General features: G+C 40.9%; 1 protein-coding gene across 14 annotated transcripts in view; it reads left to right on the top strand.

Moving 5' to 3' along the window:
- LOC148035652 (Protein kinase superfamily protein) overlaps positions 1-19,603 on the top strand; it is a 55,922-nt gene that overhangs the window by 2,301 nt on the left and 34,018 nt on the right. For 9 of the 14 annotated variants that reach the window (XM_087677648.1, XM_087677649.1, XM_087677647.1 and 6 more), the window contains 7 exons: positions 8,686-8,826; positions 8,912-8,982; positions 15,992-16,085; positions 16,943-17,020; positions 18,488-18,554; positions 18,909-18,994; positions 19,093-19,143. In XM_087677648.1, the coding sequence (XP_087533774.1) occupies positions 8,686-8,826; positions 8,912-8,982; positions 15,992-16,085; positions 16,943-17,020; positions 18,488-18,554; positions 18,909-18,994; positions 19,093-19,143 (588 nt within the window). The other 5 variants (XM_087677653.1, XM_087677644.1, XM_087677655.1 and 2 more) reach the window with 4 other exon arrangements.

Raw genomic sequence — 19,603 nt, 5'->3', positions numbered from 1 at the left:
TATCTACTACCATATAAATACAATTCCACTCCTTCTTAGTTGTAGGTTAGCTAGTGATAAAGTCTATAGTGATGTATCCATTTACCCTCAGGAATAGGCAATGGCTGTAGTAGATCCCTTGGCTTATGAGTGTTGTCTTTATTTTATTAGCATGCAATGGATTGTGACACAAAGTCTTTCACATCCATCCATAAGCATTTTAAATGAAAGCTTTTAGAAATTTTATCATAGGTGTCAAATGCCTCTAAGTGACTAGTTGTTGATGAATAATGTATTTTCTCCATGATTTTCTACTTGATTGAAAAAGTGTAAGGGATAGCCATCTTGCTTGAAACCATATGAGATCATTCTGAAGCTGAATGAAAAATTTCCTCTATTAAATCTTGCTGCAACTTTTTAAAAAGGTATTTGAATTCTTCGTCCAAAAGACAAGTCTCTTGTAACTCTTCAACTCAATCATTATGGAGTTTAGTCATGGAAGACACTTTACAAGCCCATATTCTTGAGAGAGAATCAACCACAATGTTGTCTTTACCCCTAGTGCAGGTAATATTGAAATCATAATTCTATAGAATAGCCACCCATCTTCTTTGCTTTGGAGTAAGATTGGACTATGTAAGGAAAGTACTTGAGAACTCTATGGTTACTCCACTTTGAACCGGTTGCCATAGAGATAATGTTGCAATTTCTTTATTGCATGTAAGATAGCTAACATCTCCTAGTCATATACATTCATTTTGATCTCTTTGTCACTCAACTTGCGACTTTCAATAGCAATGACTCCATGCTCTTTAAGTAGGATTGCTTCTATGCCTTGTCTAGTAGCATTGCATTGAATGGTAAATTTCTTTAAGAAATCAGGGCAAACTAGAACAGGGACTGAAGTGAGTAATTCCTTCAACTGATTGAAGCTACGATCAACTATAGTGTCCCAAAAGAATGTTTCATTTTTTGGCCTATCTTTGATAGAAAGAAGTCAAACCAAGAAATCTATGAAGGAAAGTGGTATTGGTGGGTGTCGGCTAATCACAAATACATTGCACATTCTTTGGATCAGCCTTAATCTCTTCTTTACTCACAATGTATTTCAAGTATTCCACTCTAGTCTAGATGAATGCACATGCTGTCTCCTTGGTAAAGAGTCTATGCTCTCGTAAAACATCAAACACCTTTCTTATGTGGAATAGATGGTTCTCCAATGATTTATATAGATGAGAATATTGTCGAAGAAGACCACCAACATAAACTTGAAAAGGAAGGGCTGAAGTATCTTGTTCATAAGACTTTAGAAGGTGGTTGGGACATTCGTCAATCCAACTGGCATAACAAGTGATAAAGCCCTCTATTAGTCCATTTCATGTGTTTCTTTTAACCAAGATCGCGAAACGAGAATTCCAAAGGACCATTCATGCACTGAACTGGTTAAAAAGCTATCATTATATGTGAAATAAGGCGATAACCCTATCATTTTATATGTGTAGAAGTTATCATTTCATGTGAGGTAAGGTGATAACCTTATCATTTTAGACGAGTAAAACTTATGCGAGTTCAACCCTACTGTTGCATGCAACTTAGTATAAACAAAACCTTATGCACGACATTATCCCCTCCACGAGAACTAAGTTCTAAATGAATTTTTTTACTCCTTCCCTTCTACTACTCTCTCTCTACTTTCCTTCTCCTCTACCTTCTTTTCCTTCTTTTTTTTTCTCCTCCCTTCTCTCCTCTTACTCCTTTTCACCTCCTCCTTCTTTCCCTCTTCCCTTCTCTCTCTCACCTTCTTTCTCTTCTCTCTCTCTCCTCCCTTCACTCTTCTCTCTCTCCGTCCTTACTCTACCTCCTCCTTCTTCTCTCCCTCTTCCCTTCTCCCTCTTACCTTTATCTTTTTTTTTCTCCTCCCTTCTCTTCTCTTACTCCTCCTTTTCACCTCCTCCTTCTTAACTCCCTCTTCCCTTCTCTCTCTCACCTTCTTTATCTTCTTTTTTTCTCCTACTCCTCCTTTCTCTTCTCTGTCTGTCTCCTCCCTTCACTCCTCTTCTCTCTCTCCCTCCTTGTTACTCCTCTACCTCCTCCTTCTCTCCCTCTCCCCTTCTCCTTTTACGTCCTATCCTCTCCTTCTCTCTTTTCCCTCACGGCTGGTCAGGGTGGAATCCAGTGACGTGTATGGGGCCCGGAAGTGTCAACCAGGGAAGGAGGCGGCATTTTTGAGAGGGCCTGCCTCTCCTTCTCCCTTTTTCTTCACGGTCGTAAGGGAGGTGCTCACGGGGGGGGGGGGAGGGGGGAGGTGACGGTTGGTTTGAAGGTCCCGGGGAGGGTTCCGCAACAAAATGGTCAACGGGGGGGCGGGGGGACTAAGGTCGGAGGGCCCAGGGCCTGTTTTGGAATGATGAGTGGCGGTTAAGACGTCCCCTGGGTGGCGGCGCAGTGAGTCTGCCCACAACTACCGTGCAACGGAAACGTGGAGACAACGTCGGAGGCCTTGGCGGCGACTGAAGACCAGGGGAGGGGAGAGCGCGTCATCGAACAAAGGGGGGGGGTGGATCTTGTGTCGACGGCCTCAAGGTGTGCAACAACTGACGGGGAAAGGGGCCATAACGTTCATGGAGGGGTGTAGCTTCCTCCTGGGGAGGGGAGAAGCCTTCCCCTATATAAGGGGAGGGGAGGGAAGAGCTGGCATGGCCACCCTCCACCTGGAGGGTGCATGCTTCCCACCACTCCCACTCCCTCTCTCCTTCCCCGACTGCTGTCGATGGGGAGAGAGGGAAAAAAAAATAAAATTGAGTTGAAAGAATGTTTTTTTCCTTTTTCTTTAATATAATGGGGAAGTTCCTATGCCCCTTACATAACTCTAGTCATCCCAAATCTCCAAGTCTACAAATAAGGGACTAATTTTTTGGAGGCTAATGGCAACCATTAGCCTAGCCAAGTGTAACCACAATGCAATTGTGCCTACTGTGTCTAATGTACCTAAACCTATGAGACCTTTGGCACTATTAACTATCCGGACATGTCATGGGGCCCAATTTTTGGTAACAGTTATTATTTTGGCATACATATGTACTCATTTCTTTCGTATTTTATGAGACGGACGACTTCAATTGCACTCATCCATAATCAAGTCACTAGCATGAATAATATGAAGAAATGCAACCAATACTTGTTGAAGAAAGCAACCCCAGATATTTGAGACCACCACTAATACAACACCTCTGGTTGTATTGTATGCCTCATGGTTGTGTGTGCCTACATATAGAGGGGTGGGGATGTGATTTTCACATTGTGCCATTGCTTTGCATGTGTGGGAGATAGGAGACTTGAGCACATTCTGCATGGCATCTTGTCATGTGTTGGTGGCATCTCATTCATCATTGTTAGTCTGATTTGGATTCCTTGGCTTGGTTCGTTGTTTCCTTTGTGTTTCTTCGTGGGTTGTTGAGTATCACGTTTCTATTGTTTTGCACTATTCTTACATTGTATCATATGTCTAGGTTATCTTTTCAACCTAAACTGTCAAGCTATGTTATCATGATTGCATTTTGCATGGTTTTGCTAACATTGTATTGCCTTGTTCATTTGTAGCATTGCTCAGTGTTTGGTTCATTGTTTCAAGTGTGATTAGGGGTTGTGGTAGCATATTTGTCTACGTTGTTGCATTTGCTGCATTGCTGGCAGCTGTTCATAATCTTTGCTTGCCTTGCTTGGCTGGCATGTAGATGGTGATAGCAGCAGGTGCAAAGAAGTGGCATGATTGGTGATGCCATGTGCTTGCCCAAAGTGGCTTGGTGATGCTTGTCGATGCCCTTTGGTAGCTTGTTTTGGTGGTGCGCGTTGTGAAGATATGCTAGGATTTGCACTAAGAAAACACAAAATGTATGAACACAACTAAAACACAATAACACAATAAACGCAAATCCTAAATGCAAAATACAAACTCAAAACTCAAAACGCAAAAACATAAACTCAAACAAAGAGAGAAGAGAACTCTGAAGTAAATGGATCGATGCAATAATGAATATAAGAGTGTAGAGAATACTCAAGGATAGCGGGATAAGTGATAATGTTTATTGAAGACGGATTGTGAGTGTTGTAACCACCAGTCAAAGCTGTAAGAGAGTGGCTGAAAATTGGTCAACAGAGGCAATAGATAGCTAGGCAACAACAAAAGAACTGTCTGATGCAAGGGTGATGTAGTTGCAAGGAGGAGAGTAGCCTGTCGTCCGATAGTACTGTTGAGAAACCCTTTACCCGCAGTTTGCAAATTTGCGTTTTGTGTTTAGGGTTTGCAGCCCCAAAAAGGGGCGCCACCCTAGACTGACTGTGCCTATTTATAGGCCACTCTCTCATTCATTCTTTATGGCTGATTCATTCAGTGCATCACCTCTTCTCTCTAGCCTTTCCACTGCCCTCACACCCCTTTAGGAGGACATTGCGGTTCGTGGTTCATGGCTGTCTTTATCATCTTCCTTGTGCTACGGCACCCTTGCTCCCTTGTATCACATTCACTCCATGATTCAAATCTTCATCATTCCATTCATCAAAGTTTCTTCTCTCTTCTATTCTCTTCTCCATGTTTGCCGAGTTCACTCCGTGTTCCTCCCTGCAAACCCTACTGTCTCGCTGGTACGCTATCTTTTGAGATAGTATTAGAGCCGGATCTGCTCAAACAGTGGCAAAGATCATCCACTCCAGTGAAGGCAAAGACTGCTGGTAGGCTCGGCATCCGCTTCTCTTATTTTTCCATTGCATCAATATCCTAAGTGGTGGTTGCTCCCACTTGTGTTTTTAGTCTTTCTCTCTCCTCACCTGTGTTTTTAGTATTTCTCTCTCTTCACCTACGTTTTTAGTCTTTCTCTCTTTTGCACTGTCATCTGCATCAGATCTAGCCTTCCTTGGCTGGGTTTGCCAATAAATATTCTCCTCATCAGAGAAGACAAAGACTGGTGGCAAGTTCGGCATCAATATTTGATTTCTCTATCATTTTTGCTGCGCATTTTGGGAGATATCCTTTTTCTCCCTCCCACCCTCCCTTCTCCAGTTTGCCACATCGGTACCATGGCGTCTCCACCGATAGATTGTCCTTCTACTAGGTGCTATTATTGTGGCATAAATGGTCATCCCACCGAAGAGTGTCGACATCGACCTTTGCTCCCCACCCCTCTGGAGTATATGCGTCTTCCACTTGGCACTCCTTGTGCCACCTCTCCTTTCTGGGCCACAGAGATTGTTCTGCATCGGCTATCAGAGTATTATGCTCAAGGCCATACGCCACAACCGACGCGTACTAAGTCATTTTGAGCACATAGAAGCTCTAAGATCTTACAAGGTAATAAGCCCTCTTTGGAGACCACTCCACTATGCGGAGGTTTGCCCCACCCACTTCCGGGTACAAGGGCTTCCCCGGCCCAGATATCCTCCACAGTCCACTCTCGTGAGAGTCTGCGATTGTTCCCCAATCTTGGCTCATCTTGAGCCTCCTTCTTTCCCATCCTCTTCCACTCAGGTTCGAGAGGCCACTTCTGGGTGCTTTTCGGATTCTTCTTTCGAGCCTTGGATACCTTCTTCGGCACAACTGGCGGCACTTTCTTCATCATCAGATGCTTCGCAGTCCATAAGCCATGAGTGGTTGAATTCCCTTTCTCTTTCAGATTGGGATTTGGAGGGGGATTTTCTTATTTTGCGCTCAGAGGGGGCTTCTAGTTTTTCTTCAACTTCAAAGGGGGCTCCTACTTCTACTCCTTCCGATTCAGAGAGGGGCCCTATGTGCCATGAAGTTCTTCACACACCACCATCTTTCACTTTCGAGGAGTGGCTCTCCTTTGAGTAGTCATTTCCTCTACTCATACCTAGGATCTACCTAGATCGGGACCCTTGGGTCTTTAGCAGCGACTTGGTGGCTAGGCCTTCGTATTCCTTTCAACATGGAGTCATGGAGCTAGTGGCTTCTCTCCCGAGGTTGAGTTTTGGGGTCTATAGCTCATCCAGTCTCCTGACTATCTTCAAAGGTCTCCTTTCAAGTGGTATTCTCAGATTCCAGGTTGGATCTTCTTCGTCCCTTGGTCAGGATGGAGCCAACTCCCAAGATCGAGTACATGTATATTCTTATGGTTCTTGGCACCACATAAAATCTGACATTCCTCCTATGCATTGCATGATTTCATCATCTTTGTACTAGGGCGCTTGGGCAAGCGAACAATTTTCCCACATAGGACACTGTCCAAGTTGAACTTGATGCATGAGCATTCTTCAGCATGTAGCATTGCATCTCCACTTTACTCTTCTCTTGTTCACCTTTTTTGGGCCTAAGAGGGGAGTGTTGAGAAACCCTTCACCCTTCATCCGCAGTTTGCGTTTTTGCGTTTCTACGTTTTGCGTTTAGGGTTTGCAGCCCCAAAAGGAGCGCCACCCTAGACTAACTGTGCCTATTTATAGGCCACTCTCTTATCCATTCCTTATGGCTGATTCATTCAGTCCGTCACCTCTTCTCTCCAGCCTCTCCATTGCCCTTACACTTCTTTAGGAGGACATTGCGGTTCGTGGCTGTCTTCATCATCTTCCTTGTGCTATGGCACCCTTGTTCCCTTGTATCACACTCACTCCATGACTCAAATCTTCATCATTCCATTCATCAAAGTTTCTTCTCTCTTCTCTTCTCTTCTCCATGTTTTCCGAGTTCACTCCGTGTTTCTCCCCGCAAACCCTACTATCTCGTTGGTATGTCATCTTTTGACTAGTAGATGCCGCAAACACAGGTTGATTAGGTATTGGAGGTATAGAAACTACTAGCAATGGCTGAAAACCGTGAATGTAGCAGTGCAAGCACTCTAGGTAGCAGGGCGATGATTGAAAAGAAGATGCCAATTATTGGAGACAATGGTGCTATAGTTGGCAAGGACTGGACTGTAGATGGAAGGTGGTTGATGGTTAAAATCTGCACGTAGGAGTGTGAAACCTATACACAAGAATGGGTTTGAATGGTAGGCAACTTGTCTTTTTATAGATGTAGAAGGATCCTCCCAAATTAGGCTTTTGCATATGGGACATAGAAACTTTGTAGAATGGTTCCGTGCTTGACGAGACTTTTGGTAATTTGCATGTTTTGGGGTTAAAGAGCTAATCAATATATAATGCATTTTTAGCTTAGTACTTTCTCTCAGGCCTAAAATTGGAATTAGAAAGGGATTGTAAGAAAAGCTCAAGCCCATTTTTACCCCAAGATGTTCCATCCCAAAGTAGTTAGGGCATCGGACAAAGGGTACACAATGGCTTTTTGGTGGCCTACCAAGACTACAAAGGCAACGATTATCTTACCAAGGGAGCCCAAGTGATAATGCTAGAGAAGCCAAGGTATCAGACAAAGGGTGCATGTTGGTTGCCTAGTGGCCTACCAAGATTTGCAAAGGCGGATGGAACTATATCGAACCCTTTTCTTTTTGGGGTGGAGAAGAAAAGGGTTTGCAGTCTATCAAGTAATTGTGGCCCAATGGGAGGGTGAAAAAAATATGGTTAGATCCAACACATCACAAAATAAACAAGCTAACCCAACCACTCGAGGATGTCGATGACAAGGGAAAGGGGTGAAGAAGTAGGATGATCTCTTGGTAAGAACCATCGGTGAAGATAGCTTAGGATCTGTCCAGGTGTGCTTTGCACAACGAGAGACATAGAGTAATGCTACATGATGAGAATACACGTGGTAAATGCTACTTGGATATGTCCCTAATGGGAAAATTGTTCACTTGCCCAAGCACCCTAATACAAAGATGATGATCATCATGCAATGCAAAAGGGAGGTACAACATGGAGGGGAGGTTGATGTCGAAGATAAGTGCCAGATTCTATAGAATACTAAGAAAGGATAGAAATCCCTTTTCAACCCTAGATGTTGAGGCCGGAGGAGGAGGAGGACCTTGATGTTGGTCTTTGTGTGGTATTGAGAACCATGGTAATAGGTGAAGATGAGGATAAAGCACCCCAATTGGAAGAGCAAGGTAGAAGTCATTGCCATCATCCATGATAGGATCAAGACAGATGCTGCAGGATCTACCTTGCGAGGGAAAGCCTCGGCCCTCCATGTTGGTAGAAGGACGTGACATGGGCAGGATTGCGATGTAGATTGGGGGATGTGACATTGTACTCAATTATCCCCATACAGTCATGTATATTACCTTAAGATTGGGCACTCTATTTTGATTACCAAGAGTAGGCTGCAGCCTATCATTGCTCTATCTTCACTGTAAAGGCCGCATGTGCAGCCTTCCCGGAGGTTGCATGGCTGAGAGAGGTCATATAAAGCCTTTCTTAAAGTCCACAAGGCAAGCAGTAAGCCTTTAGTTTTAGAACGATGAAGATATGACAGGGAACTTTCTCTTAAATACAACTTTTCCATTTGCTTTACCTGTGCCTTCATAGATGCTCATGCCCTGAATTTTAGCTCCAAGTGAACTTAATAAATCTTGGCTATGATTGCACAATCATCATGAGTCACTTAAGCATTGAGGCATTGGTTGTCCTTGAGGGAGGAAACCCACATATTCTAGCTCAATTTTAAGTGCTTCTAATTAAAATGCTCACAATTGTGAGCTCTTCCAGGTTTTTGATTTTGATTTTATATTTTGTAATCCATTCACTCAAAAATGACTAGCTAGCATAATATTGGCCTAAACATGAAGATCTTGCTGGTTGCAGGTTCATGTCCGGGCGGCAGGTCGTATTTTGAAGCTATGTGAGGCAAACAAGGGGTTTTATATTAAGGCAGGTCAATTTGTGGCATCACTACAACAGATGCCGAAGGAATATGTTACTGTTCTTTCAGTGCTGCAAGATCAGGTGTTCTTAGCCCCAGGAGTGCTAATTGTTGTCATAGATAATGCAAATTTCTAGGGAGTAAAGTTTTTATCTTTCTTTTGATCAGGCACTCTCTTGCCCTTTCACAGTTGTGGAAAGTGTTCTAAAAGAAGAATTTGGAAGCAATGCAATGGAGAAGTGAGTTGTAACATTCAAAGAACTGAGTCGTAGGTTTCACGCAGCTATAGATTGATGAGTATCTTAATGTTTGCTTAAAACTCAGATAATCTAAAAGTAAAGGTGCTCACTGGAGAACTGTAAGTAAAGTTTTTGTCTGACTATATTGGGGAGTGAGCTAAGCATTGCATCCTCCAGGATGTAGATTGGTTCTATGCTGCAAACTGGCTGACATATTTCGAATTGAGGGCTTGCATTTGTTTGAAATTACTCACTGACAATGTTTAGCATGATGTACTGATACAATGATTGCCAGAAGTGATTGCATATCAAAATTTTTTGGTTGCATGTGAACTTTATCAAGGATTGCATGCTATGATCTCTAGGCTGAAACACTGACAGAACTTAAGGTGAGGGCTTGTTCTTGCTTGAAATGACTCAATGACAACAATTAGTATGATGTTGTGACAACGATTGGCAGAAGTGGTTGCATATCAAATCTTTTGATTGCATGTGAACTTGATTGATCAAGTATAGCTTGTATAGACAGTTGGTGAAACAGGTAGTTTGAACTTAGCCTATAATGTTGAAGTCAAAGAATGATTATGCTTAAAAGTTTGATCAGGCATGGTGCCTGTTGTTGAAAAAGGAAGGAGAACAAAGTGACTGTCTGATTAGAGGCTAAGGTAGTATTTAACTTCTGCTGCATGGACATAAATTTGTAAATCAATATTGCAAGAACTCTGTGATGTTGCTTTAATGAGCAAAAGAGGTAAACTTGCATGATGTAAAGGTTCTGACTATAAAAGTCAAGCGACAGCTTTCATAATATATGTCTCAGCAAATGTACAAGAGAAGAAGATTGGCAGATCAGATCCCAATCTATCATTCTAGGCGCATCTTTTGTGTGGTTTTTGGATTTGGTTTTTCTCGTTTTCAGAAAACTGAAGCATAGCAAAAACCATCAACTTCACTATCTTATCATTTTGGGTCCAGTTCATAGCCTTTGAGCTTTAATCTACTATGACTATTGAAACCAGCCTTCCTTTTGGAGAATGGGTGGCAATGACCTGATTTTACACTAATTACAGCAATAATAAAATTCACATAAATTGAACTTGCAAGATTACCACGTAATCTTGGATAATGGACATGGTGCCTCTTCTGGTATTTCTTTATCTTTTATTGCAAATTGGATGGAATACATTGAGATTCCTTGAATCTCCTTTGCTCTCCAAATGCCTCTTGCTGTCTCAAATGACTATCAAGCCTTCAAACCAATTTTCCCTTGGGTTTACTCAAGGAATTAGCTTTCACCATACTCATTGGGTCATAAATTCAGTCCTAAATAATTGTTGGCTAACAAGCCTCTTGAATCTTCATAAATTTCTCAATTTTAGTTGTTGAAATTCAAGTCCTAGGCTTAGTGCTTGTCAAATCCTAATTCCTATTATAAATTAGGGCTTATAGCAAAGATTCTTCAAAATATTCACATCCAATGATTGGAACTGCTAGAATCTGCTGAGGGGAAAAGAGAAATGTTTGGAGGGTGAGAGAGAATGTTGTATAGAGAGAAATTGATCACATCAATTATTGTCCTGTTTCCAAGGGCATTTCTTGCTGTTGTCTATTGGTTGGGAGCCAAAACGGGATGTTGCTTGCCTAATATGTTACTAATTATTATTTCTTGCTGAGAAAAATAATATGACCAGCCAACAATCAAATTGACTAAGTCAATTTATCAATCGAGTATTCTTAAGCACTAGTTAGCACCTAGACAGATATTAAATAACTAAATAATGTCGAATGCCTAGTGTCACCACTAACACTTATGGCTAATAAAGTGATCTAGGTCAATTTCTGACATTGAGTACTGCCTAGTATATGTCAAGTTTAACTTGTTATAACTTTTTCCTTTGATACAATTGATATCTTGGGGTCCCAGGTTTCACATGGTGAAATAATTAACTTGTACATCACATGTGCAAGTCACATGTGCACATTTGATAAACTCTTAATCAAAATGCTAAGCAAAGCATCAAAATTTCACGTCCTTGTGATGACCATCTCTATTGAAAGTCATCCACATATGACATGATGAAGATGATCACAGAATTTGCTAATGTGAAGTAGGAATTGGGACCATAATTTGATCTCCTGAAGCCATTTTGAAAAGAGAAGTCGTCAGTTGGCTAGTACTCAAGCATCTTGGGACACTAATCTCAAGGTGCTTGCTTCTATCATAAAGAGACTCGTGCAAGCGGTAATTCAATCCTTTGGACTTGGGATATTGAAATTTGGTGGTTGCTCAACATACTCTCTTTTGCTTGGCAAGGTTATTTGATGAAGTAGCTTTTGTCTCTTGCTCTCAACCATCTTCCATGGATATGGACAATCCTATCTCAAGCACTAGCTATCATGTTGTTGTTCCAACTTACCATAAGTACAAAGTTGGTTGATATCACTGTTTGCTCTTGTGGGCTTTTGTCACTAGGTTTGTTCCTTGCTCTTCGATATGCATTAGAGTTTGCAATTCTCTTGATAGGCCAGACTTATGGGATTGAATCAATGTCCTAGCCAGGTCATTTTTAAACACGAATCCCCCATCTTACTGCGGTTGTTGGCACAGAGTTAGCCGAGGCTTCTTCTTTAAGTTTTGTCGCCATCGCACACTTGACAAAAGGGTTTTACAAGTGGTATTGCCATTTCTCGCATTTGCGACGTTCTTCACTCACCCACGTGATATTGCTAGATCAAGCTTTCGCCCATTGTCCAAGATTCCCCACTGTTGCTTCTCCGCAAAGTTTGGACCGTATCTCAGTCCCAGTGTGACTGGTCATCCGAAAAGATTAGCATTGATGCATTTTTGGTCTATGTGAAGTAGCTCTTCTTGGCTTGTGAAATTTGGCAACACTTTGCCAGTGGCTATGAGATTCGTATCTTCTCTTATTGAGTCACCTTGGAGATGTGGTTGTGGCTATGGCTTATTGTTGATTCTCTTATCTTGAAAGACCACATGAACTAGATGGAGTAGCTATGCCACATTGTTTACTCGCATTTTTGCCCCCAATATATTGTCATTTACTCTAGTTTGTACGAGGCTCTAGCACCCATGTCTTGTGAGCAAGAGACTCAACACAATGAGATATATAGTGGTTTTGGGATGATTAGTGAAGCCTTTGGAGTAATTTATATTAGTAGGAGTCCCATACCATTGCAAAGGAGCTCACTTTAGCAGCACCTAGCTTAATGAGTTTGTATTTTTTCACATGTGATGCAGATGTAGTTGCTTTGGATGCTTTAGAGCTGAAGCCTTGTGTCACGCAAATGCGGATTTTAATTCTTTGCTTAGTATTTGATTTGGTTATTGATGTGAGGTGCATGTGTTGAGCAAGTTAGTTAAGTCACAAATGACAAGCCAAGGATCTTGAGATGTCAGTGGGTGTCAAAGGCAAATTTAAGCTATATTGGTTAGGTATTTGGTGTGCTTGGTATCAGTTTGGGCCTAGGATATTTAATTAGCCATTCAATATCAGTGGTGACATTAGGAACTAGGCATAAATATATCAATGCTAGTTCAAGGACCAATTAAGACTTAGGATTACTTGGGAATCAAAATGGCCTAGCCAATTTAATTGTGGATGGGCATACTTAATTTTTTGGGCAAGGACAAGGGCTGACATTAATTACAAGGTTGCCGCTTGGCACAACTCGCCAATGGGAGCGAAAGAAAGGCTATTGGAGGCTGGTAGAGGTTCATTTTAGCATTGTAAAGGCTGAGAGAGAGAGAGAGAGAGAGAGAGAGAGAGAGAGAGAGAGAGAGAGGATTACGAAAAAAAAAAGAGAGAGAGGGGGGGGGGAGTGGGAAATCTGGACTCTTTTGTCAGATATTTGGAGAGCAGTGGTTGGCCCACAGTTGCATCCCTTTGATTGGGTTTTTGCTAGAGCAAAATACCCCATCTTGGTGTAGCCACATATGAAGATTTTGTTTCACTTTTTTAGATTTTGGGTTGTTGGCATAACTAGATCACTTGGAATGCTTTTGCCTTCGACTTTGCTATGGGCATCTGGAGCCATGTTGCTAGAATCAAGGGTCTTCTACATTGGCAGTTAGATGCTATTTAGTTACTATCCTCAGCTAATCCTTAAATTGGTCGTCATGAAATTCCCCTTGCTCTTGCTAGTCATTAGCTTCACGAGCTCCTCCCGAGGGAATTTGGTTTCATGTTTTCATGGTTCGAACTACAAGGCTGTTCGCGTGTTTGGAGTACATGGAATGCACATTTGCAAGGCATATACAAGACACATGGATGGTATGCAATGTACATTTGCAGGTCATGTCAGAGAAGTACATTTGCTTAAGATACATGTGGTTTGCAAAGGATGTTTCTTTACAAGACTATCTTGTGGTACATCATTGCTATGAGACACTGTTTATGCACTACTTTGCCTTGGTGGTTAGAGCAGTGTTGGCATTTGGCACGTGGATGCATCCCATATGGTTTGACAATGGTTATGATTCATGTGTATGGATCATAACTAGTTTAAGTAACTAGAACTTCAAACATGTAGAGGGTATGAACATGGTCAAGCAATAAGTGCATATATTGCTTGACTATAATGATAGCATGTATTTCCATTAGTGGCAATGGATGCTTCTAACAAATTGGCCTGTTGCTGCCACCAGAGAGCACAAGAGCACTGAGCGCCTCCATTTATGACCTTCCCAACAATTGGCCACAGCAAGTATAGTAGGGCAGCAGCATTTATGGTGCTCTCAATCACATCAAATGACAGCATTCGGATCAAGCCTTTTTTTCACAACAGATTTTTGAATATTCTCTCTTCAGCTTTCTCTCTCCTCTATTGTAGTTCCCTCAGCTTTTCACACCATTTATAACAGATCTCAGCCATAGAAGGTGGACAGTAGAGCATTTGCTGCTGTAAACCCTAAATCACAGCAAAAATTAGACATTTAGTAGGAATGTTGGGACCCATGCCAGAAAATTGAAGGTTGAGTACTTGAAATCAACAGCTGGAATTTGTGGAGTTGCCAGAGATTTCAAGAAGCCAGCCATCCCAAATTGAATTGGGGGTTAGATTTGACTAGCTAAGGATCAATTGAAGGCCAATCCTTGGCCGAATCAAGGCGCAAATTGATAAGAAGGCTTGCTGGTCATTTTTGATAGCAAGAGGTATTGGATAGTGAAGGAGGTTGGAGTCAAACCTCAGTGTACTTCATGCAATTGTAATAGAACCTAAAGAAATACAAGGGGCACCGGTTTTTGGGGCCAACCGGGTCTCCTATGTCCAAGATCAATCAGTAACGTTTAGATTTCAGTTTATGTTAATTTTATGCTTCGTGTGTAATTATTGCTTAATCATGTTATTTGCCATCCATTTCCAAAAGAATTGGCAGGTTCACAAGAGGAGTTGACATATCACAACAATTTGTAGTGTGATATAAGGTAGTCAATAGGTACTAATCTTGAAAGTACACGATCCCAATTGTCATCCACTATCTTATTCCTTTTATTCTGCATAATGAGGCAAACCATGCATTAATGAGGTCCACTATGTAGGCATTCCTCAGGAAAATGCTAAGAAAAGAAGCGAAGCACCAAACCTTGACTCAACAAAAGGCCAAGGGAACCAAAAAATCAAAGAGGAGAGTAGGATTTTATCAATACAATAGATGAATGCAGTAGTATGGAAGAAACTCAACTCCATGAATGTTGATTTGCAACACATCTTGAAAGTGATCATTGATTGAAATGTGTCCATTAATATAGATGATTGCATTGTGAGACTTGCAAGTGGCCAACCATGTGTAACTAGTTGATGGGTTACCATAATTTGGGGCATGCCTTTGGGCACCTTATCTCAGTTGCATTTGAATCAAGTAGCAGTAGAGCTTTCTTTTGAAAAAAGCCTAACACAGTTTCATAGCTCTAAAGTGATCCCAATTGCACACAAATAGGATCCAAAAAAGCATTCTCAAAACCAAGTTCATGTGACAAAATAATCCAAGCAACATTTGCAAGTGTTGCTAGCATAAGAAGTATTGCCAATTGAAGTTGTTTGTACAATACTCTAGAGTGATGAATAGTACTTCATACATAATTGCAAATTGACTGGTACACTGATCCCAAAGTAAATATACAATTAGCGTGCAATACCTTGGGTGAGACATATAGTGTCATTGAGCGACCTCTAGATACCTAAGCCTATTTGTATCAAGGGAATGGAGATGCTATTGTCAGAACGTGTGCGAGGCATTTTAGAGGTATTTGGCATGACACTTGCATGAGGGACTTTGTCAGATATGATTTTTATGGCAAGATTTGGTGTTAGGGGGATTGATCATCTTGTACCTCCATGGAATCATAGTTATTTTAATCAGATCTCATGTTTTTGGTCTTGGCCGGTGAGAGTAGCTGGAGATGAGTATCTGAGCACTGCAGATCCACGAGTAGTTGTATCGGATTGGACTATTGAGGACCAAGTTTGGAATGCTAGTGAGCAGGGCTTCTTGAGCAGTAAAAATTGTATAGGCAATTTGGTAATGATAAAGAAATATTGAAAGGGGCACCGATCTTTCTTTGGTTCCGGTTGTAGGAGCATTCCAACTCCAATGTTTGATCTGTTTTTCAGTTGCTGAATTCTGTTTGTAAGATTAAGCAGTTGCAAGTAGAAGTTGGCTGCCCTTTGATTTGCCAAGGCTGTTGTCAAGGAGCTTCTTTGTTTCAATCTTGTGGTGCAACTTTATTTTTGCTTGGATAGCCATTGGATAAGTCTGAGCATGATGCTTATGTAACAGCTTGGCTAGTAATGGGAGTCTTTCTCTCTCACACAAATACAATTGTACAGACTGTCCCTTATCTTTTCTGATTATGTTGGTTTACTATCGTTTATCATTGTGGTTGAGTCTGGTCAGTTGTTGGAATGTAGTGGGTGACCTTTGACTTGTGCATAGTGTTTGTTTGCCATGCAAAAATCTTTACGGTACTTTGAAACTACTTGCTTTTAGGTTCAAGGACTTTGAGGAGCAACCAGTTGCTGCAGCCTCACTTGCACAAGTCCATCGTGCCACATTGAATGATGGACGAGAAGTTGCCATCAAGGTTTGATGAAATATTCCACCTGGCATAGCTGCATGACTGGTCACTGAGGTCAAAATATGAGATAATCAAAGCAGAAAAGTGTTTCAATTGGAGGGATTCTCTGATCAGTTCAATTGATTGACTGTAAATGCATCAGATTGGACTACATAGATTTTGTAATTACTTGTCATCTTCTTTGGTGTGATACGAAGAAAACGTCTGTGGCTTAAGCAATGTCGTGCACACTGAGATGTTTTTGGTCGCAAAGGAATTTCGTCAGTCTTTTATAGACTATTTTGGTTGGTCATGTGAGTTGTATGCAGGAGGTGATGTAGCAAGGAGAGTAAATGTAGAACATGCCCAGGAACTGTACTTCCCACACACTCACAAGCATGTCTGGGTATTCGATAAGCTGGCCATGTCAGACAGTGCAGAATGAAAACTAAAGAAAGTGTCTTTTTACCAGTTAGCTTCTGTAAAATATAAGGATGGACGAACCTTGGTTCACCTTGCCTTTCGCATAACTTGTATATAGAAATGATGATGGTTAGTTATTTGTGCACTGGTCTATTACTACCTGAAATGGCCTTGGTATTTTTAGTGTATCCTGTCTTTGGCATCATACTTCTTAGTTTTACTATTGGTCTGCCTTCACTGAACAGGGTGTGCATTTTCTCATTGATCCCTTATGACTTTTATAAGACATCTAAGATTCCTGTATGTTTGAGAACTCTGTACACTTTGGTTCAGGTAACTTTTCTCTCCTAGGAAACCTTTGCTATATATTTGGCAGAGCTACTTTTTACTTAAATAAGTCTACATCAATTTGCTGTTTGATACTGATTACGGTAATTGTGGTTGTATGGAACCATAAACAGGTCCAGTATCCTATGCTGCAACAGCAGTTCAGAATTGATATATCAACAATGGATATTCTTTCCCAAGCAGTTGCATGGGTGAGTTCCCAAAAAGATTCAAGTAATTCTGATTTGCGAACTTGATGAGTTACAAAATTGAAACCTTACATTTGTCAAAAACAGCCTTATGCTATTGAACTTTCCAAAACGACCTCCCAAATTTCATGAAAGGAATTTCCTTTTAAACCCTGTCCAAATGTTCACCTGTGGAAATTACCAGACAACCCCTGATCCAACATCTTTAGACTCACAATATTATTCTGCATCAACTCCCCCATATCCCTGTATCCAAACCATCATGTTGTCCACATGCATATCAAGTTTGACATTTTGTAAGAGTCAATACATGGAGATACTACCACAACAGTCCCCTTGATTGGATTCATAATCCCAAGTTTTTTTGTAAGAGAGAATTGGTATGTCAATATTACTCTTCAGGTCTAGTGTAGAAAGCAAGCATTGTCTTTTATGTCCTATGATTTCCTTGGCATCATTGTATATGCCTCTGACTGTGTTTCAGTTAGCTGTGCCTGCATCTACCATAAGACCAGGAAGTACTCTCTTCACCCGGCAAAATCATGACCTCATTCAAACATTCTCAAGACACTAATTGAGAGGCCTTATCTGGGTTTTTATCCAATGTATTGCAGTTGTCGATTGTTCTTGTGCTTAAGCTCAAACAGCATACATGCTTTATGTGCAAATCATGTGCTAGTTGCAACATTCTTTGCCTACCTGAAACGAAAAATTTACCAGAGGGACACATGGCATGCCACTGTTACCCAACCTAAAATTTGTTGTATGTGTTCTGCAACAATTTATATATGTTAAGTACGTGTTGACCAATATGAGATCAATATGCTACATTAATTGCTAGGCTTGATCTGTGATCATAGGCTTGAGATTTATGCATGCAAATATAAGCTATTGTCCTTTGCCATGACAAACTTGCGGAGAGCTACTTTTGGCATCATTGTTCAACTCCAAGCAATGCCCTTGTCTCCTCCTAAAAGTAAATGATTGTGACCACAATGGATTATCTGATCTCAATGTCCTCTCAATGGACTCATTAGCCAAGTTTGCTTGTGCACACACCTTTACACTTTTCACAACATATGGTTCCTTGTTGTTTGAAATTTTAACTTAAAAGGAAGCAAAGGTTTGTATGAAGAAAAAGGATTGAGGATCTCAAAGATGGAGTGTGCCGTAAAAGGTTGACAAAACCATTTGTTTGATAACAATTGGTCACTGAAATGAGTAAACAAAAGAAATTCACTGAAGGCGATCTTTGAGTTGGAAGGAGATAAAGTCTTTTTGTAATGGCATCCAATGCCATGATGTGGCTTATATTGCTTTTTTGTGTTGTGGCTTAGATTGTGTTGGGAGGTGCAAATTTTAGAGCTGTATGAGAATTTTCAGGAATATGAAAGATGGTGTAGTTATCTACCTTAATGTTAAGACACATTCGCTAAAATTTGTCAGTGATGCTAATGCAACTCTTGGCAGCTGTTTCCAGATTACCAGTTTCAATGGCTTGTTCCTGAATTTGAGAAGACGGCGTTAAAGGAGCTAGGTTAGCCTTCTTATTCATTGCTGTACATGCCTTATTACTTTCTTTTAAAAGCTGTACTTTCTGGAGGTAGAACAACCAACAAGTAATTACCTGATTGCCTCTCTTCCATAATATACAAGACTTACTGTCCTATTTTGAAAAGTCAGTCAGGGGCTGAATGTTTGTTTGATTTTAGATAGCTGCTCAGGAAATTGTGTGGTGTGTGTTGTATGTGCAAGCATCATAGAAATATTGCAGATCCTCATGGTAAAACCCTAGGCTAACATGGTTGATTAAAGTTTTTCGAACAGATAACTGTTCTAGGCTTTTCTGATTCACATCAGGATGGTGAGGTTCTCTCGTTTGTACTTTCAGATTTTGAGCAAGAGGCAAAAAATGCTGAGCGTACATCAAGGTATTTCAAAAACAACAGATCAATTAAAATTCCACGAATTTTCTGGGTAAGATAATGTTATGACCAACACTCTGCTAGAATAGTGATCGAGGTGCCTTAGGAGCATGGATTTTCTTAATGAAAAATCTATTTTATGTGATGCAGGAAATGACTACGTGCCGGGTTTTGACCATGGAATTTATTCATGGGTTCAAGGTGATGTTTTAATATTTCTTTCAGGAAGATCACAAGCATTAGTTTTAAATACCAGGACTTGAAATTTTCAGTGATCAGAAGGACTTGAAATTTTCAGTGATCAGAAACTTGGTGATAAGGATGGCAGGTTGGATGGAGATAGAAAGTGTGATTTGAACTGGACTTCTGCTCTGATGTATGAAACCAAGTCATTTAGAGGTGCAGAAAATGAGCCAAGAAACCAGCATCATGTATGAAAAGTGTTTGAAGAGAAACAAATAAGCAAGGGTATAGATAGTGGTGTCAACAGAGGTAAAGGGATTGAAAAATGAAGGTTGTTTGGAGAAAAATTGGGTAGAGAATGAAGATGGTGTAGATGCAAGTACATGTGGCAATGAGTGGGGAGAAAAGGCAAAAACTGCAGGCCATTTGGATGCAAATATGGTAAAAATGGGGCAGGGAAGAAAGTGTGCCAAGCTTC

This window comes from Lygodium microphyllum, chromosome 5, assembly GCF_053477565.2.
Source record: "Lygodium microphyllum isolate KBCC chromosome 5, Lygodium_microphyllum_v1.1.10, whole genome shotgun sequence".
NCBI lineage: Eukaryota > Viridiplantae > Streptophyta > Polypodiopsida > Schizaeales > Lygodiaceae > Lygodium > Lygodium microphyllum.
This window is presented reverse-complemented; position numbering and strand designations above follow the sequence as displayed.